This window comes from Salvelinus alpinus, chromosome 5, assembly GCF_045679555.1.
Source record: "Salvelinus alpinus chromosome 5, SLU_Salpinus.1, whole genome shotgun sequence".
NCBI classification, from domain to species: Eukaryota; Metazoa; Chordata; class Actinopteri; order Salmoniformes; family Salmonidae; genus Salvelinus; species Salvelinus alpinus.
The window spans coordinates 23,457,628-23,484,431 of NC_092090.1; the positions used below are offsets into that span (position 1 = coordinate 23,457,628).

At 42.8% G+C, this 26,804-nt stretch overlaps 3 protein-coding genes and 1 long non-coding RNA gene across 7 annotated transcripts in view; 2 read left to right on the forward strand and 2 right to left on the reverse strand.

Annotated features, from left to right (window-relative positions):
* slc12a1 (solute carrier family 12 member 1) overlaps positions 1-17,081 on the forward strand; it is a 43,960-nt gene extending 26,879 nt beyond the window's left edge. The window contains exons 12-26 of the mRNA XM_071401082.1: positions 55-178; positions 371-472; positions 664-819; positions 1,040-1,139; positions 1,344-1,455; positions 1,566-1,706; positions 6,301-6,407; positions 7,041-7,123; positions 8,257-8,382; positions 8,982-9,110; positions 12,745-12,856; positions 13,131-13,217; positions 13,724-13,859; positions 14,335-14,402; positions 14,800-17,081. Coding sequence (XP_071257183.1) covers positions 55-178; positions 371-472; positions 664-819; positions 1,040-1,139; positions 1,344-1,455; positions 1,566-1,706; positions 6,301-6,407; positions 7,041-7,123; positions 8,257-8,382; positions 8,982-9,110; positions 12,745-12,856; positions 13,131-13,217; positions 13,724-13,859; positions 14,335-14,402; positions 14,800-14,935 — 1,719 coding nt within the window. The 3' untranslated portion in view covers positions 14,936-17,081. The remainder of the gene's footprint in view (positions 1-54; positions 179-370; positions 473-663; positions 820-1,039; positions 1,140-1,343; positions 1,456-1,565; positions 1,707-6,300; positions 6,408-7,040; positions 7,124-8,256; positions 8,383-8,981; positions 9,111-12,744; positions 12,857-13,130; positions 13,218-13,723; positions 13,860-14,334; positions 14,403-14,799) is intronic.
* On the reverse strand, positions 16,946-19,302 carry LOC139575789 (uncharacterized). 3 transcript variants are annotated; one of them, XR_011675012.1, is made up of 2 exons: positions 19,172-19,302; positions 16,946-17,569 (listed from the first exon to the last, which is right to left on the reverse strand). It is a non-coding gene; the product is annotated as an uncharacterized lncRNA (long non-coding RNA). The 3 variants fall into 3 exon arrangements; XR_011675010.1 differs by having other exon boundaries at positions 19,009-19,181; XR_011675011.1 differs by lacking the exon at positions 19,172-19,302 and adding an exon at positions 18,446-19,002.
* Positions 17,811-22,428, forward strand: dut (deoxyuridine triphosphatase). 2 transcript variants are annotated; one of them, XM_071401086.1, is made up of 8 exons: positions 17,838-18,086; positions 19,181-19,363; positions 19,862-20,018; positions 20,433-20,524; positions 21,163-21,207; positions 21,418-21,492; positions 21,835-21,905; positions 22,261-22,428. In XM_071401086.1, the coding sequence occupies exons 1-8, from the start codon at positions 18,026-18,028 to the stop codon at positions 22,315-22,317; spliced, it is 741 nt and encodes a 246-aa protein (XP_071257187.1). In that variant the 5' UTR covers positions 17,838-18,025; the 3' UTR covers positions 22,318-22,428. The 2 variants fall into 2 exon arrangements, with proteins under 2 accessions (XP_071257188.1, XP_071257187.1); XM_071401087.1 differs by lacking the exon at positions 19,181-19,363 and having other exon boundaries at positions 17,811-18,086.
* Positions 22,429-23,545: 1,117 nt separating this feature from the next.
* LOC139575786 (fibrillin-1-like) overlaps positions 23,546-26,804 on the reverse strand; it is a 12,111-nt gene continuing 8,852 nt past the window's right edge. The window contains exons 4-5 of the mRNA XM_071401083.1: positions 25,701-25,899; positions 23,546-25,421 (exon numbers count right to left, since the gene is read on the reverse strand). Coding sequence (XP_071257184.1) covers positions 25,041-25,421; positions 25,701-25,899 — 580 coding nt within the window. The 3' untranslated portion in view covers positions 23,546-25,040. The remainder of the gene's footprint in view (positions 25,422-25,700; positions 25,900-26,804) is intronic.

Here is a 26,804-nt window from a genome sequence, read left to right on the forward strand (position 1 = left end):
CTCACCTTCTCGCCCCCCCCTCTTCCTCTTCTTCCTCCTCATACCTCCTCTCAGGCTCTGTGTAAAGACAACATCTACACTGCACTGAAGTTCTTCGCCAAGGGACACGGCAAGAACAACGAGCCAATCAGAGGCTACGTTCTGACCTTCATCATCGCTGTCGCCTTCATAATCATCGGTGAGTGAGGTCACTACACACATTTAAGATAAACCACAGTCGCCAATTAGTTTAATATTGGTAATGTCACAAACAACTCAAGTGAATCTCTGTTGTGTGTCGCTGTGTGTGTGTGTGTGTGCGTGTGCGTGTGCGTGTGCGTGTGCGTGTGCGTGTGTGTGTGTGTGTGTGTGTGTGTGTGTGTGTGTGTAGCCGATCTGAACGTCATCGCTCCCATCATCTCCAACTTCTTCCTGGCATCATACGCCCTCATCAACTTCTCCTGCTTCCACGCTTCATACGCTAAGTCCCCAGGTACTCTCTCTCTCTAACTCTCTCTCTCTCTAACTCTCTGTCTCTCTCTAACTCTCTCTCTCTCTAACTCTCTGTCTCTAACTCTCTCTCTCTCTAACTCTCTCTCTCTCTAACTCTCTGTCTCTCTCTAACTCTAACACTCTCTCTCTAACTCTCTAACTGTTGTCTCCTGTGATCTCTCCCCTGTGTAGGCTGGAGGCCAGCGTACAGGTACTACAACATGTGGCTGTCTCTGTTTGGAGCGGTGCTCTGCTGTGGTGTGATGTTTGTCATCAACTGGTGGGCTGCTCTCCTCACCTACGCAATCGAGATCTCCCTCTATGTCTACGTCACCGTCAAGAAGCCAAGTGAGACACAGACATTGATTTGCATCAAGCTGACATTAGAATACATATGAACCAGTCTCACACAAACAACCAGTGTACATTACCACATGGGAGGCCTGGGCTGGCCAAAAGTAATACTATGATAAAGGAATGAGTACATAGGGATGACATAAGATGTACATAGCTCCTACATAGCATCTCTAAGTTCAGTGTTAACATCAGTGTGTTCTGTTGTCCTCAGAGGTGAACTGGGGCTCGTCCACTCAGGCCGTGACGTTTGTCAGCGCGGTCAACAACGCTCTGTCACTGACCGGAGTAGAGGACCATGTTAAGAACTTCAGGTAAGAGCCAACAGAAGCCACTGGTATTACACCTCTTACTATGCTGATGGATGGCAAGTGGAGGAAAACCTACTCTGTTCATGGTTAGAGGTGAAATTAAAAGAAGGGGACAGGACTGCTCTGCATTCTAACCTGAAAGTGTAGAATGTTAAGAAGACTAATGATAATGTGATTTAGCTAACTGACTGTTATCCCCCTCCTCAGACCTCAGTGTATGGTGCTGACAGGAGCACCTAAGAACAGACCGGCCCTCCTGGACCTGGCTCACTGTTTCACTAAGAACTACGGACTCTGTCTCACATGTGAAGTCTTTGTGGTAAGAGGACAGACATTTTATTAAAGTCACCAAGTTCTTCATCCTTCAATTCCTCCTTCACACACACAGCGCTATGAGATAATATAATATCCCCTCCTATCTCTCCCCAGGGCCCCAGAACAGAGACATTGACAGATGTGAACGCTGGAATGGAGAAGAACCAGATGTGGCTGAATAAGAAGAAGAGAAAAGCCTTCTATGCTGCGGTGGCCTGTGACTCCTTCAGACAGGGAACTGAGAACCTCCTGCAGGTACACCTCCACATCTACTACCTGGACTTATAATCACCTGTAATAGATACACTTATATGGGGTACACCTGGGGTACGACTCTGTGGTAGTTAATGACTGCTGCAGGTACACCTCCACATCTACTACCTGGACTTATAATCACCTGTAATAGATACACATATATGGGGTACACCTGGGGTACGACTCTGTGGTAGTTAATGACTGCTGCAGGTACACCTCCACATCTACTACCTGGACATATAATCACCTGTAATAGATACACATATATAGGGTACATCTGGGGTACGACTCTGTGGTAGTTAAGGACTGCTGCAGGTACACCTCCACATCTACTACCTGGACTTATAATCACCTGTAATAGATACACATATATGGGGTACATCTGGGGTACGACTCTGTGGTAGTTAAGGACTGCTGCAGGTACACCTCCACATCTACTACCTGGACTTATAATCACCTGTAATAGATACACATATATGGGGTACACCTGGGGTACGACTCTGTGGTAGTTAAGGACTGCTGCAGGTACACCTCCACATCTACTACCTGGACTTATAATCACCTGTAATAGATACACATATATGGGGTACACCTGGGGTATGACTCTGTGGTAGTTAATGACTGCTGCAGGTACACCTCCACATCTACTACCTGGACTTATAATCACCTGTAATAGATACACATATATGGGGTACACGTGGGGTACGACTCTGTGGTAGTTAAGGACTGCTGCAGGTACACCTCCACATCTACTACCTGGACATATAATCACCTGTAATAGATACACATATATGGGGTACATCTGGGGTACGACTCTGTGGTAGTTAAGGACTGCTGCAGGTACACCTCCACATCTACTACCTGGACTTATAATCACCTGTAATAGATACACATATATGGGGTACACCTGGGGTACGACTCTGTGGTAGTTAATGACTGCTGCAGGTACACCTCCACATCTACTACCTGGACATATAATCACCTGTAATAGATACACATATATGGGGTACATCTGGGGTACGACTCTGTGGTAGTTAAGGACTGCTGCAGGTACACCTCCACATCTACTACCTGGACATATAATCACCTGTAATAGATACACATATATGGGGTACATCTGGGGTACGACTCTGTGGTAGTTAAGGACTGCTGCAGGTACACCTGGGGTACGACTCTGTGGTAGTTAATGACTGCTGCAGGAACCTACACATGGATGCATCATTTATAATAGATACACACTTTGATAGGAAGGCTTTCTATACTGCTTTTATTATTGCCTCTTACATGAGTACAATAAATCCATTTATGGAGATATCAAGCCTAATGGTTCATAGTTAAGAGTCTATTGACACATGTGCATCAATCTAAGCAACATAATAAAAAACTCCCCATCAAAATCCGTCAGTTTAAACTAGAGATATCAGTTTCTGCATGGGCTGCATCTCAATCCACCGCAGGCCTGTCACCCTTCCGCATCTGAGGTGGCAGGTGGCCGAGCTACAGCGGTGTTTGTCAGACCATGAGACGTCCCGAAAATCGGTCTTCTCGTGAAAAAGTCTGTAGGATCCGAAGAGCCTACAAACTATGGAAACTACTATGGAAAGCGGAGACTCTCACGAACACGATGTTGTTCTCAGTAACCCTAACCCTAACCCTAACCCTAACCCACAAGTGTCACGGGACTCGTCTGAAGGTAACCCATACAAACGGATAGAAGCATGGAGTTAAATATGTGTCCAAAAAAAATACGATATTTCTAATATCTCCTAGATATAGGACAGACAATTCAAAACCTTATTCCTTATGATTTTTTAAAAATGTATTTTTTGCCATTTATAAATGTGTTATTCAATGCGTTTCTATGGGCTATAGTAGTAAACGCCAAATTCAATATTTTATCTGATCATGTTTAACTTCTACTTTGAGGTTAAAACTGTTTTCTATATAATATGACTATTCAGCTGTTACCATGACAACAACATGTCATGGTTCAAAGTTAACTAGACTAGAGGACAGGTTAGATTGGTTGTCTAACATTTTGGGATGAAAGTTACTTCATTTTCAGTTACTTCATTTTCACATGTAAGCTACAACAGGCTATGCTAGCTGAGATGAGTGCTAAAGCATAAGAAACAAGAGCAGCGCAGCACGTAGAAGCGTAGCCGCAGCGTAGCAGCGTAGCAGCGTAGCAGCAGCGTAGCAGCGTAGCACGTAGCAGCGTAGCAGAGTAGCAGCGTAGCACGAAGCACGTAGCAGCAGCGTAGCAGCAGCGTAGCCCAGTCTTGACTAGTTTTACACAGCTTTTCTCCCTCCCTTCAGTCCAGCCCAGCTCAGCCCAGACAGAACTGGTGTCTTAGTTATTAATGAGGTAGGAAGAGGAGAAGATAGAGTTATGGTCCATTTATGGTTGTCTTTATCACATTGAAACGGAGATAAGACTGTGTAGCGTGGTGTGGGTGGTTAAGAGGAGTGCTAGCTTTAAAGAGAAGCCAGATTAAAGAGAACTATAGTCTATCAGTGATTAACACAATGGTGAATGAGATCCTGCAGACAAATACAGTGCCTTCGGAATGTATTCAGACCCCTTGACTATTTCCACATTTTGTTACGTTAAAGCCTTATTCTAAAATGGATTAAATAGTTTTTCCCCCTCATCAATCTAGACACAATACCCAATAATGACAAAGCAAAAACAGGTTTTTAGAAATGTTTGCTAATTTATTAAAAATAAACTGAAATATTACATTTAGATAAGTATTCAGACCCTTTACTCAGTACTTTCTTGAAGCCCCTTTGGCAGCGATTACAGCATCGAGTCTTCTTGGGTATGACGCTACAAGCTTGGCACATCTGTATTAGGGGAGTTTCTCCCATTCTTCTCTGCAGATCCTCTCAAACTCTGTCAGGTTGGATGGGGAGCGTTGCTGCACAGCTATTTTCAGATCTCTCCAGAGATGTTCGATTGGGTTCAAGTCCGGGCTCTGGCTGGGCCACTCAGGGACATTCAGAGACTTGTCTCGAAGCCATTCCTGCATTGCCTTGGCTGTGTGCTTAGGGTCTTTTTCCTATTGGAAGGTGAATCTTCACCACAGTCTGAGGTGCTGAGCGCTCTGGAGCAGGTTTTCATCAAGGATCTCTCTGTACTTTGCTCCGTTCATCTTTCCCTCGATCCTGACCAGTCTCCCAGTCCCTGCCGCTGAAAAACATCCCCACAGCATGATGCTGCCACCACTATGCTTCACCGTAGGGATAGTGCCAGGTTTCCTCCAGATGTGACGCTTGGCATTCAGGCCAAAGAGTTCAATCTTGGTTTCATCAGATCAGAGAATCTTGTTTCTCATTCTCTGAGAGTCTTTAGGTGCCTTTTGGCAAACTCCAAGTGGGCTGTCATGTGCCTTTTACTGAGGAGTGACTTCCGTCTGGCCACTCTACCATAAAGGCCTGATTGGTGGAGTGCTGCAGAGATGGTTGTCCTTCTGGAAGGTTCTCCCATCTCCACAGAGGAACTCTAGAGCTCTGGCAGAGTGACCATCGGGTTCTTGGTAACCTCCCTGACCAAGGCCCTTCTCCCCGATTGATCAGTTTGGCCGGGCGGACAGCTCTAGGAAGAGTGTTGGTGGTTCCAAACTTCTTCCATTTAAAAATGATGGAGGCCACTGTTTTCTTGGGGACCTTCAATGCTGCAGAAATGTTGGTAACCTTTCCCAGATCTGTGCCTCGACACAATCCTGTCTCGGAGGTTTACGCACAATTCCTTCGACCTCATGGCTTGGTTTTTGCTCTGACATGCACTTTCAACTGTGGGACCTTATATACAGATGTGTGCCTTTCCAAATCATGTCCAATCAATTTAATTTACCACAGGTGGACACCAATCAAGTTGTAAAAACATCTCACGGATGATCAATGGAAACAGGATGCACCTGAGCTCAATTTCGAGTCTCATAGCAAAGGGTCTGAACACTTATGTAAATAAGGTATTTCTGTTTTTTACATTTTAATACATTCACAAATGTTTCTAAAAACCTGTTTTCGCGCTGTCATTATGGGAAATTCTGTGTAGATTGCTGAGGATTTATTTATTTATTTAATCAATTTTAGAATAAGGCTGTAACGTAACAAAATGTGGAAAAAGTCAAGGGGTTGGAATACTTTCCGAAGGCACTGTACCTCTTCAGAGATCAGGAAGGTTAATCAGGCTGTGAAACTAAGAACTTGATAGTATGGTTTACTAGGCTATTCTCAACTTCTGTGTTTTGGAATGTACTTTTCATTATTAAAAGACTGTGATTGCTGGAAAGTGGAAACACTTAATTTTTTGGGAAGAAGGTTTCAAACCTTTCTGAGTGGGATGCGGTCTTGGAGTCAAATACATATCATGTGAAATACTTCCAAACGCGACCTTGATTTAAGTTGACCAGCATGCAGGGTGGGAGAAGTTTGCAGTTTGGAGATTATTCCATTGGGTTTATTGTACCAGGCAGGAAAGCTCTAAGTATTTTCCATGTTTTTGTCCCAGGTCTGCTTGAATGCAGGTAGTGTAAGTCTTTCAGAATCAGCCTGTGTGCTATAACCTGTTGTCCCTCTGTCCTAGGCATCAGGTCTGGGTCGTCTGAAACCCAACATTCTGATGATGGGCTTCAAGAAGGACTGGAGGACAGCAGACACAGCCGGCGTACAGAGCTATGTAGGAGTACTGCAGTAAGTCACACTCATACACCGAGTGGAACACCTGCTCTTTCCATGACAGACTGACCAGGTGAATCCAGGTGAAAGCTATGATCTCTTATTGATGTCACCTTTTAAATCCACTTCAATCAGTGTAGATGAAGAGGAGAAGACACGTTAAAGAAGGATTTTTAAGCCTTGAGACAATTCAGACATGGATTGTGTGTGTGTTCCATTCAGAGGGTGAATGGGCGAGACAAAGGATTTAAGTGCCTTTGAACAAGGTATGGTGGTAGGTGCCAGGAGCACCGGTTTGTGTCAGGAACTGCAACACTGCTGGGTTTTTAACACTCAACAGTTTCCCGTGTGTTTCAAGAATGGTCCACCACCCAAAGGACATGCAGCCAACATGACACAACTGTGGAAAGCATTAGAGTCAACATGGGCCAGCATCCCTGTGGAACATTTTCGACACCTTGCAGAGTCCATGCACCAACGAATTGAGGCTGTTCTGAGGGCAAAAGGGGGGAGGTGTAATTCAATGTTAGGAAGGTGTTCCTAACGTTTGGTATACTCAGTGTACACACACACACACAAAATAAGCCAAGATAAGTGCTAACTGTGTGTTATTAAAGTGTGTGTCCTGTGCCGGGTGTGTGTTTTTAGCGATGCATTTGACTTTGAGTACGGAACCGTGGTACTAAGGATGAACCAGGGACTGGACATCTCACACATCATAAAGGCTCAGGGTGAGTACACACACACACACACACACACACACACACACACACACACACACACACACACACACACACACACACACACACACACACACACACACACACACACACACACACACACACACACACACCAATGTATAAAACAGAAGCAGTCAGAATACTCCAGCCTCGGGGCCTGTGATATAAATAGAGCTGTTATATAGATATAGTACTGGTTAAAGTACACCCACTTTGTCAGAAAAACACCACAAGTCATCTCCTCATGGTTTGTTGTGTGGCTGTTTCCATATAACAACCCCAATCATACAATGACTATTGATAACATTGACAACATTGATCAAGTTGATAAGGAGAGCTCTTTGGTCCATAGATCAGAGGAAGTAGATGAAGGTCACATCTAATCAGCTCCTAGCAATAACATCTGTTGCCAACAGAGCCACTGCAGGGCTATGGGCCCTAGTCAGAAGTAGTGCACTATATAGGGAATAGAGTGCCATTTGAGACACTCCCCAGGAGTCATAGATACACTAATCTAGTAGTTACTCCTGTCCTGGAGAGATACAGGGTTTACTGGCTTTAGTTCCAGCCCAGAACTAACACACCTTATTCAACCACTCCAGGGATTGAGGATTAGTTGATGGATGTGTTAGTGCAGGGTTAGAACAAACATGTGGGCTACCGAGTGGCGCCGTGGTCTAAGGCACTGCATCGCAGTGCTTGAGGCGTCACTACAGACACCCGGGTTCAAATCCAGGCTGTATCATAACCGGCCGTGATTGGGATTCCCATAGGGCGGCGCACAATTGGCCCAGCGTTATCTGGGTTTTGCCGGTGTAGGCCGTCATTATAATTAAGAATTTGTTCTTAACTGACTTGCCTAGTTAAATAAAGGTTAAATTAATTATAATTATATTATATATTTTTTTAACTCTGTGGTGGTCCCCAGGAGAGGTTTGAGACACAGTGGTCTAATGTGATGGGTCGTATTCACTAGGGACAACCCAGGAGAAAATGGACTGAAACAGGGAGGGACGAGCTAAACTTCATTTTGGTTTTCCATCGCAAAACATTTTGCTATGGCTACGATGTGCACTAATGATGAGTAGAACCCTGTTGTAACGTGTCTCTCTACCGCCCCCCAGAGGAGATGGAGAGAGAGGCCCAGGAGCAGAAGGATCTGGAGAAAGAAGAGCTGGCTGAAGAGAATAAGGGGAAATCCATCTTCAGGAAGTCACGGAACTTATCTACACAAGGCCTCACTTCGAGAGGTACCAGATCACGCACGCACGCACGCACGCACGCACACACACACAGACAGAGACACAGAGAGAGAACCGTCCCGTCACAATCACAATACAATCTAATCAGTTGTTCTCTCTAAAGGTGTAATCCAATAACACACTCACTGTCCTTCTGGCCTCTGGAACAAAGAGTACAGTTCTTCAGCCGTGGAGCATTTAAACCTATTGCTGTTACAGACATCACAACCTGGCAGCCTCTCCATCTCCCTGTCACACTTCTGTTTCTGTCAGACACACACACACACACACAGAGGGAGTGAAAAAGAGAGGGAGAGATAAGAGACATACAGAGAGAAAGAGAGATAAGAGAGGGAGACAGAGAGAGAGAGACAGAGAGAGAGACAGAGAGAGAGAGAGAGAGAGAGAGAGAGAGAGAGAGAGAGAGAGAGAGAGAGAGAGAGAGAGAGAGAGAGAGAGAGAGAGAGAGAGAGAGAGAGAGAGAAAGAGAGAGGCACAGAGAGATGGATGAAATGATCACAGGAACTGAGCATACTTGGTTGTAAATGACTATTACTGTATTATTAAACACATTGCTAATGTGTTCTCTTTTCTTTTCTCTCCCCCAGCATCAGTGACGACCCCCCAGTCTCCCCAAGTAGTGGTGGTGAATGAAAGGCTGGTGTCCACCAGCACTCAGTTCCAGAGGAAACAGGGCAAAGGAACCATCGATGTCTGGTGGATGTTTGATGACGGAGGTAGGAGCCCTCTCTTTACACATCACACAACGATGACACATTATAGACCACAGCATGTCTATATCACTCTTCATTATAGACCTCAGCATGTCTATATCACTCTTCATTATAGACCTCAGCATGTCTATATCACTCTTCATTATAGACCAGAGCATGTCTATATCACTCTTCATTATAGATCCGAAGCATGTCTATATCACTCTTCATTATAGACCACAGCATGTCTATATCACTCTTCATTATAGACCACAGCATGTCTATATCACTCTTCATTATAGACAACAGCATGTCTATATCACTCTTTATTATAGACCACAGCATGTCTATATCACTCTTCATTATAGACCACAGCATGTCTATATCACTCTTCATTATAGACCACAGCATGTCTATATCACTCTTCATTATAGACCACAGCATGTCTATATCACTCTTCATTATAGACCACAGCATGTCTATATCACTCTTCATTATAGACCACAGCATGTCTATATCACTCTTCATTATAGACCACAGCATGTCTATATCACTCTCTTCATTATAGACCACAGCATGTCTATATCACTCTCTTCATTATAGACCACACATGTCTATATCACTCTCTTCATTATAGACCACAGCATGTCTATATTACTTTTCATTATAGACCACAGCATGTCTATATCACTCTTCATTATAGACCCCAGCATGTCTATATCACTCTTCATTATAGACCACACATGTCTATATCACTCTCTTCATTATAGACCACAGCATGTCTATATCACTATTCATTATAGACCACAGCATGTCTATATCACTCTCTTCATTATAGACCACACATGTCTATATCACTCTCTTCATTATAGACCACAGCATGTCTATATCACTCTTCATTATAGACCACATCATGTCTATATCACTCTTCATTATAGACCACACATGTCTATATCACTCTTCATTATAGACCACAGCATGTCTATATCACTCTTCATTATAGACCACAGCATGTCTATATCACGCTCTTCATTATAGACCCCAGCATGTCTATACCACTCTTCATTATAGACCACAGCATGTCTACATCACTCTTCATTATAGACCACAGCATGTCCATATCACTCTTCATTATAGACCACAGCATGTCTATATCACTCTTTATTATAGACCACAACATGTCTATATCACTCTTTATTATAGACCACAGCATGTCTATATCACTCTTTATTATAGACCACAGCATGTCTATATCACTCTTCATTATAGACCACAGCATGTCTATATAACTCTTCATTATAGACCACAGCATGTCTATATCACTCTTTATTATAGACCACAGCATGTCTATATCACTCTTCATTATAGACCACAGCATGTCTATATCACTCTTCATTATAGACCACAGCATGTCTATATCACTCTCTTCATTATAGACCACAGCATGTCTATATCACTCTCTTCATTATAGACCACACATGTCTATATCACTCTCTTCATTATAGACCACAGCATGTCTATATTACTCTTCATTATAGACCACAGCATGTCTATATCACTCTTCATTATAGACCCCAGCATGTCTATATCACTCTTCATTATAGACCACACATGTCTATATCACTCTCTTCATTATAGACCACAGCATGTCTATATCACTCTTCATTATAGACCACAGCATGTCTATATCACTCTCTTCATTATAGACCACAGCATGCCTATATCACTCTTCATTATAGACCACATCATGTCTATATCACTCTTCATTATAGACCACACATGTCTATATCACTCTTCATTATAGACCACAGCATGTCTATATCACTCTTCATTATAGACCACAGCATGTCTATATCACGCTCTTCATTATAGACCACAGCATGTCTATACCACTCTTCATTATAGACCACAGCATGTCTATATCACTCTCTGCATTATAGACCACACATGTCTATATCACTCTTCATTATAGACCACAGCATGTCCATATCACTCTTCATTATAGACCACAGCATGTCTATATCACTCTTCATTATAGACCACAGCATGTCTATATCACTCTTCATTATAGACCACAGCATGTCTATATCACTCTTCATTATAGACCACAGCATGTCTATATCACTCTTCATTATAGACCACAGCATGTCTATATCACTCTTCATTATAGACCACAGCATGTCTATATCACTCTCTTCATTATAGACCACAGCATGTCTATATCACTCTTCATTATAGACCACAGCATGTCTATATCACTCTTCATTATAGACCACACATGTCTATATCACTCTCTTCATTATAGACCACAGCATGTCCATATCACTCTCTTCATTATAGACCACAGCATGTCCATATCACTCTCTTCATTATAGACCACAGCATGTCTATATCACTCTTCATTATAGACAACAGCATGTCCATATCACTCTCTTCATTATAGACCACAGCATGTCTATATCACTCTCTTCATTATAGACCACAGCATGTCTATATCACTCTCTTCATTATAGACCACAGCATGTCTATATCACTCTCTTCATTATAGACCTTAGCATGTCCATATCATTCTTCATTATAGACCATAGCATGTCTATATCACTCTCTTCACATAATAGGCTTATAGAATGAAATAGCTAACGTAAACTCGTACATCGCCTTGGTCCGTACAATTGCCCTTATTTTAGCGCCCCAAAAACGTAATACTTCCAGATCAACTGTAATGTCAATACCATTTTAAAGCACAATTTCTCCGCTTTCCAACATTCTCAATTACATGCCTTAAACGCTGCCTGTTTCTGCATAATTCAAGCAGGCAATGAGCCCCGTCGGGTCTTTTTTTTAAATTGCGGGTGGGGAACCGAAACTAATGCGTGATAGTGAGAAGGAGAGATGTTGTGTGGGAAAATAGCTTTTTTTCACTCGATCTGTCCAACTTATCACCTTATCGCCTCTAAAATGTAAATAAAACACTATAAAGAGTTTATATAATGTGTCATTACATACCTATTTGAAGGTTTGTGTCGAATTTGAATCGGGTTTTTAGGGCGGTGCTAAAGTGATCTTAGAAGTAAACAGCGGCTTTGAGAATGATGATCGCATGCAATGATGACGCAAAAAATGACTAGGTATCCCCCCTTACCCCCGTCACTGTCCATTTCTTGTTTTTAAACGATGAGAGAAGTGCTACACCTGGCAGAGAGAGATTGTAAGACAGAAATAGTTGCTTTATGCGTGCTGTACGTTACGACATGACACGTCACGATGTAACGGAGGGTCAGTTTTTTCTACTTTTCTCCAATACTATAGAGCCATTACCATGTCGATCAACGCTTGAATAGAAACGTAGTTCACACCCCAGATTTTGATGTCAACACAGTCGCTACAGTCCCATTAGTTTTCTTTGTAGCCTCGTTTGAATGTTGCGGTTGCGCACATTTGTACGGAATGGGGTGAGTTTACGTTACCTACCTCCCTCCCTCACGCTCTCTCTTCCTCTGCCTGTCTCTCTGTCTGTGTATCTCTCTCACTTTATGTCTGTCTGTATCTCTCTCACTCACTCTCTCTCTCTCTCACACACACACTCTGTCTCTCTCTCACTCATGGTCTCTCTCTCTCTCACTGTCCCTCTCTCTCTGTCTGTGTGTCTGTGTGTCAGGTCTAACCCTACTGCTGCCATACATCCTGACCACCCGTAAGAAGTTCAAGGACTGTAAGATGAGGATCTTCATCGCTGGCCAGCCGGGACGTGTCGAGCAGGACAGACATGAGTACGTATGATCAATTTCAATCATTTATGAATAGAGGAAGATCCGTAATACAGTCTAATCATCAACAACGACTAGCCTGGTCCCAGATCTGTTTGTACTTGTCACTAATCCATTGCTGCCATGGTCATGCCACACATTACAATTCCATAAGGAGATGGCAAGAGAGCAGAAACAGACTGGCTAAACAAGCACATCTTTGGAAATAAGACATGTTATATCGCAGCGCATAGCAGTGGTGATCAGTGTGTGACTCTCTGTGTGTCTGTGTTTATAGGATGAAGTCTCTGCTGGAGAAGTTCAGGATCAAATATGCAGACATCTACGTCATCGACGAAATCACCCAAAACCCCAACTCTAACAGGTAATATACACACAGACACACACACACACACACACACACAACCTTGGGGAGATGTAATTGCTCACACACACACACACTGTCGCTCACATGCTGTGGTGGGAGAGATTCCAGACATTCTGTACCCTAGCCGTGAGGTCACTCTCAGCTGACCAACCACACGTCAGGGATGTGATCAGCAGTCAGCCGAAAGCAACACCAGTCAGGAAATGGATAAAGGCTCTATTATAGTGAGATAGTTAATGACTATATAAAACAGACGCACAACTTTGTCTCATTCAGTATTTACACAAGAAAAGACAACTCAGATGAATGAATACATCATGACTAATCATCCCCAGCTTCAAACTGCTCCATCTCTGGTGTCAGGGTAGTCGATTTCATTCTGGGTGCCAAGATGAATGATAACATGCACAAGTAAAATATAATATTCCTGATATCTGAAGTCATAGGATCAGTGATTAATACCTGATTAATCCAGCTAACTCCCGTCTGTGTTTGTCCCCCAGCTGGAAGATGTTTGAGGACATGATCGAGCCGTTCCGTCTTCACGAGGGGTCAAAGAGCACCACTCTGGCCGAGGCTCTGAGGAAAGACAACCCCTGGAAGATCTCTGACGCCGAGCTGGACACCTTCGAGGAAAAGGTGGAGTCTAGAGACAGACCAGTGACTGCTCACCATAGAGACTTGTAGAGACAGACCAGTGCTCACCACAGAGACCAATAACTTCTACTGATTAACAACCACATACTGTGCTCATTGCAGTACAACATGAATGAACATGCTCAACCAGTGCTTGACTTGGGCAGCTCACCGGGGCTGAGTACCAGCACCTCAAATGTTCTTATAGAATATGAGCTCAAAAGTATTGTGGAGCTCCTGCACCTAAATACAAACAGTCCCTGCACCCTAAATGAGTACCGGAACCTTTTTCAGTCCAAGTCAAGCACTGTGCTCAACTCTATCTTCTTTGTAGTAGAATGTAATGTATTCATCTGGACAATAGAATCCAACAGTCCCATGATGCAGTAGCAACAGAAGTAGACAGCTGTGTTTTCACTGAAGGGGTTGTCATACCAACCATGTGACCCGCCACCTCTTTGTGTCCTCTCCCCTCCAGACCAACCTCCAGGTCAGGCTGAATGAACTACTGCAGGAGAACTCCCGAGCTGCCAACCTCATCATAGTGTAAGTACAAGAGAATTTCCTGGTCAGGTCACCATGTGTTCAGGAAAAACTCTAGGCCCTAATTATGGGGTGGCAGCGTAGCCTAGTGTTTAGAGCGTTGGACTAGTAACCGAAAGGTTGCAAGTTCAAATCCCTGAGCTGACAAGGTACAAATCTGTCGTTCTGCCCCTGAACAAGGCAGTTAACCCACTGACAGTCCAATGCGTCATGAAGCTAACTGAGGTATATAACAATAATAATCATTTGGTTGGTGCTTATATCTGTCCTGTTTCAACTGTGTATTAGACGCCTGTGTGAAATCTCCCTGAGACACCCACGACCATATAGTGGTGACCCTGCTGCTAATAGCCAACTGTTTAGATAACTTAGGTTTAATACTGTACTTCCCACTTTGCAGGAGTATGCCCATCGCCCGTCTAGGCTCAGTCTCTGACCACCTCTACATGGCCTGGTTGGACATCCTCACCAAGAACCTCCCTCCCACCATGTTGATCAGAGGCAACCACAAGAGCGTCCTCACCTTCTACTCATAGACCAACCCTCTCAGCAGTCACTAAATGGCCATGCCACAAGGGACAACCAAGGCACGTTCATCAATATCCAGGAGTTAGTTGCTATCAGTTTAAATGAAAAGGTGATGGTTAGGGATAAGGTTATGGGAAAGGTTAAAGGTTAGAAAGTGATGCTCTTCCGTCTTTTCTAGCATGACCAAATAGTGACGATGCAACACAGACATATGGACTCAGGGATATATGGGCACAAGGACAAGACACTGCCTGGGATGGGTCAGTTACACTGCCAGTGCCTATGCTACACCCCGTTGGAATTGTACATGTGGTGCATAATTATGGGTCCAAGCCCTGAATCGGGCCGGAAAACTCTTATTATTATATATATTAGTCATGTAACAGATGTTCTTATCCAGAGCAACTTACAGTTAGTGTTATTGTTAAGGATATTATTATTCTGACATATTATTATTATTATTCCAAGTTTAAGAGAGCTATAGTTCGACCTACAGAGACCAAACTTGGAGGGATGGCGTAAATTGGTGACCCAATACATCTGGTAAATCTTTGGTATTTGACACAGAGTGGGACTGGGATGTTAGATAACAGACTGGTCCCAGGCTAGTTGGAGCCCCCTGCTGGCTACGCATCTCAATACGGTATACTTTTTCCTTAAATGTACACTTGTCCACTACCCACATAGTGGTCCTCTGTAGCAGTTGGTAGAGCATGGTGCTTGCGATGCCAGGATAGTGGGTTTGATTTTCGGGACCATTCATACTTAAAACATTTAACAGTAAGTTGCTTTAGATAAAAGTCTCTGATAAATGGCATAAATGATATTATTCTATATTATGAGATTGGTGTAAGAGCAAGAGATTGAGTCAAGACCAGAACCTGTAGTTCATACATACAGGCTCTTCCATAGTCCTCAACCCTGAGGCCAGCATGGGTTAGTGCCTTCGTCTTGTAATACATACATGCCAACACATGGCGGCCCAGGTTCAAATCCCACCACTGCTGCTTTCAGATAGACATCCCTAGACAGTGAGGTATTGTTGGTGATGTGGCTGAATTTGATGACCTTAAATAAGGGTGAAATATTTGAGAAAGGGTAAAAAGGCTTGGGCCCGGGTCATTGCTGCTAGCCTGTATGTATAACTCCTCTTCTTCTTTTGGGGGAACAACAGATGATGTACACTGAGTACACAAAACATTAAGAACACCTGCTCTTTCCATGACAGACTGACCAGGTGAAAGCTATGATCCCTTATTGATGTCCCTTGTTAAATCCACTTCAATCAGTATAGATGAACGGGAGGAGACAGGTTAAAGAAGGATTTTTAAGCCTTGTGACAATTGAGACATGGATTGTGTGTGTGTGTGCCATTCAAAGGGTGAATGGGCAAGACATAGGATTTAAGTGCCTTTGAACGGGGTATGGTATTAGGTGTCAGGCGCACCGGTTTGTGTCAAGAACTGTAACGCTGCTGAGTTTTTCACACTCAACAGTTTCCCGTCTGTATCAAGAATGGTCCACCACCCAAAGGACATCCAGCCAACTTGACACACCTGTGGAAAGCATTGGAGTCGACATGGGCCAGCATTCCTGTGGAATGCTAATTGATGCTGTTCTACGGGCAACTCAGGAAGGTGTCCTTAATGTTTTGTACACTGTGTATGTAGGCTAGTATGCACAAATATTATGGTGTTCTAGGAAATGAACATTATAGCAAACAAATTACCTATGCAAAAAGTGATCAATATACAAATAACAGTTTTTTTAAATGATATTCAAATGCTACTAGCGGCGTTGATAACTTGATAAAAAAAATTAAGATTAGTTTGATACTGTATAGAATACTGTATAATACTTTGTATAGATGTGTATATTCCACACAAGTAGCTACTAGTTGAATGAATAGGGAAATAATGAAGGGATCATTTACTACCTTAATGCACACACACACACACACCGTGATGAAAATCTATTAAACAGAACAGGAAAATGTAAATCAACGTATGTGCTGTATATTTTCAATATAGAAATGCTTGATTTATTTCTGTGTTTTAACCATTGTCTTTTATAAGACTCAGTCCTTATCATATTTAACTGTAATATTTTAATTAATGTATTATGAAGAAGGAATAAAATGTTGAGTTACTCTTATTTTTCCTCATAATTTGTGTCCATCAAGACAGTCAGACACATTACATTAGAAGACAATAGGTTGGTTACATTATTCTCAAATGCAGAAATATAGAAAATAATGCAGAATAATACAGTATATAAAAATAAAAAAACATTTAATTTAAAAAAGTACAGCCAATAGCTACTTTCCTTACTGAGAAGTTGGCAACACTGTCACAAACTTGTGTTGTTCCTGATCCTGGGAGAATACCTCGGTCTCTCCATAACTTCACCCTCATTCACTTCCATTTCTCCATCTCCATCTGCTTACACTTTCTACCATTCTTCTTTAACAAACCATCTCCCTTCTTCCCTCCATTCCTCCTCCGGTTTCCAAGTATACGTCTCCTTATGATAATACTCCTGCCACCCATCTTGTTCTTGCTTTCTCTATGGACTCCATTTCCGCCGAGCATTCTCTTGGCCTGGCTCCGTTCGTTCCAAAGCCGTGGCACAATTTCATGCGTCTGAAAGTACAATATTCAAACGTTCTAATCACCTGTAAATGCCCTCTGGACAGGTGTAATGAACGCGTGTAAAAATGCCCATAACAGGCGTTCAAATCACCTGTAAACACATACTGGACGTGTGAAAGAATCATGTGTACAAAAAATGACATTTCACAAAGCAAGTGAAAATTATAATTACAAGTGTTTTGAAACTCTTAGCCTTCCTAACCTGACAGCCTGTCAACATGTCATTCCCACTCGCCATCATCAAATGGACCCAAACTAGCCACAAATTCTGACGAACTCAATCGTCATAAAACGCATTTACAGCGATGCGTTTCTCTAGCTTGGTTTAATACAAACTTTAATAAATAACGAGGAGCACCCAAAATGTGTTTTGTGCAGGGAAGTGCTTAGTAATGAGTATCTCAAAACGAACAAATTAAAACGACAGGTCTTGACCAAACACCCAGCATGACGGTAAACCCAGAACAGGGAAGAATGCGTCAGGAAACAGTGCTTCGACAGTGGAAAAGTAAGTCTGCTTGCACGACATTGTTGTCATTTTATAACAGGTGATGGATGATAAGCAGAAATAAGTGAGTACTATCTCATAGTAGTAGATGTGAGTTTCTCTTTCAAACAATCCCCTGGCCTTATAGCGTTACACAGCTAATAGCTAACATTAGCCAAAGCAAGCTAGCTAGCTACTGATAGTGCAACCCTAAGTAACAGTACAGGTGAAGATTAAACATTATCAGGCCTACTATACTGTACATATTACTCTATAAATATTGTTAAACAAGTTTAGGTTGGAACTGTTGCTGGTAAAATACTAATAATTTTTATTCTGGAATAAACTAATTGAAGATGCTTTTTTAGGCAAACACTCACAGTTCTTGGTTGCTCATCTACAGCAGGAAGCAGTCTCCTGTCTAGACTGAGAAAGCAGTATATGTTCTAAGCTAGTTTGGCACCACATACCTATGCGAGTCAGTGTTCTCAACCCTGGCACACTTAAAAAACAAGTACAGAAACAGACTCAATGCTGAGCATGACCTCAGGGTTGCACCATCAAACATTTCCCCCAGAATAGACATGCTTATTGAAAACTTCAACCAGTCACACACCTCTCATTAGGACTGTGTGTTTAATCCAGTTTAGAATAAAATATATTTATTGTATGTTAACAGCAACAGTTCCAACCTATACCTTTTTTTCAACAATAATTTGTACAGTAGGCCTGATCATTTTTCATCTGTACTGTTACTTAGGGTTGCACTATCAAACTGAGCCTGTGTGTGTTCTGTTATACACCTGTGTGATGTGACCAATCAGTTTATTCCAGTTCAGAATTAAAATGACTAACACAATGGCATTGATTGTTGGTTATGTTATTGTACACATTTAAAGATATTCATTACAAAGCTTAAATGTCCCACTTAACCAATACTCACCCTATGTCTGTATTTAATTCTCAATACATTAGCAAAAATGTATAAAAACATTTTCACTTTGTAGTTATGGGATATTGTGGGTGAGAGGAAAAAAATATTGAATACATTTCGAATTCGGGCTGTAACACAACAACATGTGGAATAAGTCAAGGGGTATGAATACTTTCTGAAGGCGCTGATGCCGCAGCCGGGGAGGACTGTATCTTTAACAAGATGGAGCACTTCGTTGCAAAGCAGAGGCTCTACTGGCGGTGTTGTTCTTCGATTATCGCTGCCCAGTCTTCAGTACTCTCACACAGAACATTTTATCTGCATTCTCCCACTCTGGCCAGGAGAAAAGGATGCGAGAAAGCAGGTAGCTAGTTGGCTAGCTACATTGCTTTTCTATAATAGCTCATGTTTGCAATCACTAGCAGCTAGCTAGCTACTTTGCTATGCTAACTGGTTGTTGTATTATCAACGTTTGTATTAACATGATGTGTAGTCAATAAATGTGTAGGTACCGGTAATTGTACTGTTGTCATATTTGTAGTCGAGAGTTTTACCGAAATCAAGATGTATCATTCAAAGAAGGCTTAGCAAGCTAAAGTTTTCCAGTCATTCAGCTCACAGCTGGTCAGGTTGTCAGAACTCTCGCGAGTTTTTTATTTCTTTTTTTCAACGACGGCGAGGCAGATTCAATTGAAATTGGCGGGAATGTGTGCTTCCTAATAAGATTCCTGTCAGAGAAGTAGCAACAACTCGCCATATTTTAACTAGTTAACTAACTTTAGTAAACTAACCATAGCCATCTTATTATTTTGGAAGTAACTCAACTTTCTTACCACAAACTTTGTAAACATGCCTTGCTCAGAAGTGATAGACACCGCAGAAGTTTCTCCACTGAAGAGGACAAAGCCACATGCGGTGGCAGAGAATGTGATATCGGTGCTGAAGTTCTCCAAGTTGTCCGAACATGCCACTGCTCCTACCCGGGGCTCTGCTAAAGCTGCAGGCTACGACCTGTTCAGGTGGGTCAGAGTCCGGTACAGGGTCACTGGAAGTGGTTTGAACGTTATACATTTTACTGGCTTGTATTTACTTAGCTAGTTTGCTATTCACATAAGCAAGATACTTGAATTCAAAACGTTGCAGTGAGTGTATCCTGCATGTGGCTGTTTATTTTTCTGCTGTCAATCAAAAGTAAAACTCTAGTTAGCAAACGACCATGCATAATGTTGTCTTCATATCAAGCTACCTTACTAGGTAGCCTAGTCTTGCTTCATGTTTATATGACCAACTTTAACAGGAGAAAGGTTGGCTGAAGTTAGTGCTAGCCTGCTCCTCCTACTAACGATTGGATGGGAGGGGAGTTAGATGTGATGTTAGGTAAGTTAGTTGTAAGTTAGTGACTGTAAGCCACCTGTTGATGTTTTTTCTAACAGTGCGTATGACTACAGTATTGGTCCTATGGACAAGGCTATCGTGAAGACTGACATCCAGATAGCTGTTCCTTCAGGCTGCTATGGCAGAGTGGGTGAGTAGGGTACCAGGACACAAACTTAAGTGTTTTAAAGATCATTTTTAATTGCACCCTGGTTTAGGGGTACGTGGGGGTAGGTCTCTCTGGGTATTGTTTGACTTGACAGTGAGGGAGTTACATAAAATAAATGTTTGAATTTTCTAACTACTTTTCATTGGGAAGGCAGAAAACAATCACTTGCATGGCAACACAGAATCCTACTAATTACTACATGCTTAATTATGTCACTTTTGTTTTGAGCAAACATTGCATTCAGACAGTGGGACGCCTGGGAGACAGCCCAGTTCCAAATCTAATGCGATCAACTTTCAGCTGGTGCAATACATGCCTACACAGGCATCCGGGCAAGATTAATCGAACCCCTTCATTACAACTGAAAGTGCAGGCGACTGACTGCCTACTGACAAATCACCTTGCAACAAAATAACTACTCATTGTTATTGGTAGATCAGTCAGTCACAATTTACCCACAATGCATCACATATTTGATACTCCAACACGGTCAATGGAGACTGCTTTCAGACTCAGATTAGTCTCGTTCAACCCCTCTTTCTCATCTCACCTTAACATTTCCCCAGCATAAAAAATTAAGTAGTTCAGTCATATTTTATGTGTTTCTCTTTTTCTCACAGCACCACGGTCTGGGCTGGCTGCAAAACACTTCATCGATGTTGGGGGTGAGTTTATTTTTTGACCTTCAGATATTAATATAACATTTTTCCGTGGAGATGGGTTATAAAAATGGCAGGAAAGTGGTAACCAAAGTTCTGATGGAGATTTCATGAACCCAAGTCACTCTTTGGCTGTTCTAACCCGAGTCTGGAACATAGAACTGACAGGGTACATTCATGACAGCTAGGCTAACTGGAGTGTCTGTCTCCCCCCAGCTGGAGTAGTGGATGAGGACTATAGAGGTAATGTGGGGGTGGTGCTGTTCAACTTCAGCAAGGAAACCTTTGAAGGTGAGCTTTAAAAAGAATCATTAATCATTCACATATTCACATGCCACCTTTCCAAACTCAAAGCATTGAAAGCACTTTATCCATGATTAAAGGGACCATCTGCAATTGGTACATCCATTTATTTATTTTTTTATTTTTATAAAGTTAATTATATACCCATTGCTCTTTGAAAAATATAACTTAAATGCCTCATCAGAAACTGAAATAAAAACTTGTTTTACTGATTGCTCAATCCAAATGCATTTCACATTGAGATCTGTTTTCCAGTGAAACATTGTAGTGATGGTGTTGGGAAACTGGGTGACCTGTAGAGTGATGGTGGTGTTTCTTTCTGTGTCCCAGTGAAAAAAGGGGACCGTGTGGCTCAGCTGGTGTGCGAGAGGATCTGCTACCCAGACCTACAGGAGCTAAAGGTACTTCACACTTCTCTATAGATTTAATATGACCATACATGCTCAGACCTAGTAGTGAATTGCTGATCACAGCTTTATGATCCATTTCACACAAACCTTAAATGGACACACCTTGTCAAGCAGTCTCATTTCATTTAAACTTGAGACTGAAATGTCGATTTTAAGTGCATCTTATTTCTGTGAGAATGAGCCTTGAGCCCTTAGGGCTGTTTTTCTGAACTCTGATCGGGCGTAGTTCCCAAATCTGTGTTTGGGAAACCGGCCTTAAGAACTGGGCTCATTCGCATAGAAAGTCACTAAAATACCCTTTGCTCCAGTGTTGTAGTATTAACCGTGTCTTCCTTCTGTGTTTCAGACTCTGGATGAGACTGAGCGTGGGGCTGGAGGATTTGGCTCCACAGGCAGCAACTGATACATCCACATTGTAAACCATTTGTTTTGTTCTGTTACATGTTATATAATAATTACATTCTTTAATAAAGATTGTTATTATCCCTTTGCCATTAATGGCAATGAAACATCACTGATTTTCTTGTCTGTGTTGCTCAGTTCGCAAGAGCATGGTTCTAGCAATGCCAGTGTTGCAGGTTCAATTCCAACTGGGGAAACCTATATGAAAATGTTGGCTATGCCCCCTTATGTAAATCGGCTTTGGATAAAATTCTATGTTAGTCTGTACCCTGAATGACCACTAAGTGGGGCTGTTAAACCATTTATTTTCATAGGGAAACTCCCTCTTGAACTGTCTAGGGCCTAAACCCTTCACACAGGCTCATATTTGGGCAGCATGTCGGCAACCAAAATATTCTACTGTACCGTTAGATGTAGAATCAAAAGGCTAATGTGAACCACACCAGGGAGGAGTTTCACTGAGAAATAGGTGGAGTTCCATGCTGACTACCTTGCAGATGCATGCCAGATCTTACAACGCCTGGATAGGTATTTTATGTATCAGCTAACCACATGTTATAGCAATCTGTCAGTCGATAGCACTGTCGGTGACGTGGCACGCAACCATTGGTTGACGCATGCAATGTCTGAGAAGGGGAACGCGACCCTTGCCTTCTAGATGCAGTCATTGGGTTGTTGAACTGGATATGGTGGCTGTGATTCAATCGTCTTTGTTGTATACCATCTCTGGAATTACAATAGCTTCCGTCCCTCATCCTTTCATTAGGCCGAGATGATGCTAGGTAGAAGCAGGAAGCATTGTGGAGAGGAGATTTCACCAGTCCTTTCAGCTGTCAGTAATGAAAGCAAGGAACCAAGGAAAGGTAGACTCTTAGGGCAGCAGGTAGCCTAGCGGTTAAGAGCATTGGGCCAGTAAACGAAAGGTCAATGGTTCAAATCTCTGAGTGGACTAGGTGAAAAAATGTATTAAACCATGTCTGTATCCTAGAGCAAGGTAATTGCTCCTGTAAGTCACTCTGGATAAGTGCATCTGCTAAATGACAAATGTAATTAAGCATACACTAACAATCATGGTCAAAGAATGTGCATTAAAAGTGCTTTTTAGTCCAGGATTAGGCTTAATCTGTGTCTGGGAAATTGGCCCTTAAAGTGGTTAAAATACATCCCATAAATAGCATAATCCACAAAAAGAGGAAGTGAAGTTGGGAGACAGGGACAACAACGAAACCTTTTAAACAAAAAAATGTTTTTATTGTGACTTTACAACTAAACCCTCACTGATGTGACAGAGCGACAGACGGATGTGTCTACGGCTGGTCTGATTGATTTCGCTACGGAGCACTGATTGTACTAGCGAAAAGTGTGTGGCCGCGTCGACCTCAGTGCATAATCATGAAGGCACAGGTTTGGCATCATCAGAACGGTGTGTGTTTTGAGTGTGTTTGAGGGCGTGTGTGTGTGTATTTGTGTTGTGTGTTTGCAATGTGTGTGTGTATACAGTTTATCAAAGGAAGTAGTAGGCCATTATAAGCACCATTACACCCCCTCCTCTCAGGGGTGTTCTCTAGTTTACAAAAGGCTTCATAGATTAACATTCTAAACATGGCATTGATTACAGTATAAACACACTTCATTTACATGTGGTATAGAGAGCAGACAGGCTGTTACTTTGGTTTTGGTTGAAAAGAAGATGTCTGACATCTTATTAAAAGGACAGTAGACAGACAGCTACTGTGTGTTGAGTATGACAGTGCATTCATAAGTCTATGTGGTTTTGTTACTAGCACCAGTAAATATGTGTAATGCTGAAATCTAGTCAGTGGGGAAGATGAAGAAGCATAGTTATGAGGAAGAGGGGTCCTTCTAGCTAAAGACTTTAGCTACGGTTCGATTCCCTACCCTTCTCCCCTCAGGGATGTGAAAGGAATGGACTGGTTTATTTAATATGGTGGAAACTCTCCTTAGCAGCCAATGCTTTGTGAACCATGAAGGGGGAGTGAGCAAGTGCACACTTCAGGGAGAAGGGTGGAGAATCTGAACGCTGCGTTTCACTTCCACGTCTGCCAAGCTGTGAACACTCAGCATCAGTGACTGTTGCACTCTGCTACTCAGTCACAAATCCACCGCTAGCCCCTACCCCATACTCCCTAACTACCCTCATGGTCTTGGGGGTAGGGGCTACGGGTGGATATGGCATTTGCCTTACATGTCCCACAAAAGAGTGGCAGATTCCACATATCATATAATTTCATATAAACCTTTTTCATGAAAAATAAAAAAACATTCAAACCAGAGCTTCCTGCACAGAGCAGTTTAGAGTGGTTATTGTTGTGTCATTGTCACGTCTTCCCTCCATGTCATTCTCATTCTCTAAGCCTTTCTTCAGACAGACAGCCATACTGTTACCAGTGGGTTAGGCCTACATTGTAGCACTAAAGGTTGTATCTATGATATGTAGAATCATCTTTGGGAATCAAACAACGCAATCCCCCCTCCCCCCACCCACCCATTAGTCTCTTTGGCGTTGAGCTTGTCCCAAGCTCTCTCTCTCAGAGTAGGTAGAAGTTGCCCATAACCATTGACCCAGAGTCAGATCTTCTCTCCCCATCCTAATGGTTGAGATATGGATCAAGGGTAAATTAATCTGTTCCTAGACCAGTGTTTACAGGCAGACACTCCCCACCCAGCCCAGCCCAGCCATCCCAGTCAGTCCTGTAGTGTAGGTTAATGCAGGACTATCTGCACCCTCATGGTGAGTGTGTCTCCCAGCTGGCCTGTGAGGTAGTCTTTATCGTTGCTGTCCTCCAGCGCTGCCAGCTCCTTCTTCCTGTACACGGCCATGCTACTGATCTGCAGGAAGTAGGCTCCAGGGGGGAGGGACTTCCTCTTGGACAGGTGCAGGTAGCTAAGCCCCTCCCTCTGGCTGATCTTGAAGTAGCCCAGCTCGTTGCCGTAGTCGATGGAGTAGCGCACGTGGTTGTTGAGCGTGGACAGGGCCGGGGTGAACTCCAGGATGTGGTCTCGGCTGGACAGGCCGGACATGTTCAGGTTGAACAGCAGGGTGTCCTCGATGTCCACACTTTCCAGGCTCACTGTCTCCTGATGCTGAGGACACAGGACAGGTTACATATAGATATACAGTATTATACAGGCAGATATATGATGTGTAACACTCTCCAGGCTCACTGTCTCCTGATGCTGAGGACACAGGACCATGTAGTACAGGAGGATTATGTAAACACTGACAACACTCAACACTCTGGATCCCGATGACACAACACAGGACCACACAGTTAATATGTACTACGGATTCAGTGAAGAGCAGGCAAGACATGATAGCATGACCATTCTATGGGCCACCAGACCAAGACAGACAGACATTACCTGTGCATTGTCCAGCGGTTGCTCCAGCGTTGAGTTGGTGTCGCGGCGTTTGCGCCCCTTCTTGGGGTAACCGTTGATCTTACACTCGTAGCAGGCCTCAGGAGACAGATCATTGTCACCCACCTCTGCTGCCCCTCCTCCTGCTCCTCCCTGGCCCAGACTCACACCACTACCAAAGCCCACGCCTGACACACAGTGCCTGGAACACACAGAAAGGACTCAGTCACACACACACAGGGCATAAAATCATACCCAAACACCATCTTGCCTATACGTGGGCTAGCTGACAACATCACCAAAACAATGTGCACACTTCAATGGGACAGAGGTCTATGTGTTGTTGTGATTGTGGATGGCCAGATAGCTACCAACAATGACAATAAAGTGACTCGTTTCAGCTAGTTTCATCTTGTTCTTGATACCATGTATTTTTTAGGTGTTTGGACTGATTTCATTACAATGCTAATATGGCTAAAATTCGCTAGTTAGCTAACCAACAACTGTAACGATGTATTTGAGAGACATTGTGCACATTTATTTATGTTTTCAGTAAATATCGACAAAATGTAGTTTACATGTTGTCAACAATCTAAGCCAACCCTGTCTGTTTTGTCCCATAGTTACGCACGTGTCTGTTTTGTCCCATAGTTACGCACGTGTCTGTTTTGTCCCATAGTTACGCACGTGTCTGTTTTGTCCCATAGTTACGCACGTGTCTGTTTTGTCCCATAGTTACGCACGTGTCTGTTTTGTCCCATAGTTACGCACGTGTCTGTTTTGTCCCATAGTTACGCATGTGTCTGTTTTGTCCCATAGTTACGCATGTGTCTGTTTTGTCCCATAGTTACGCACGTGTCTGTTTTGTCCCATAGTTACGCATGTGTCTGTTTTGTCCCATAGTTACGCACGTGTCTGTTTTGTCCCATAGTTACGCACGTGTCTGTTTTGTCCCATAGTTACGCACGTGTCTGTTTTGTCCCATAGTTACGCATGTGTCTGTTTTGTCCCATAGTTACGCACGTGTCTGTTTTGTCCCATAGTTACGCACGTGTCTGTTTTGTCCCATAGTTACGCACGTGTCTGTTTTGTCCCATAGTTACGCAT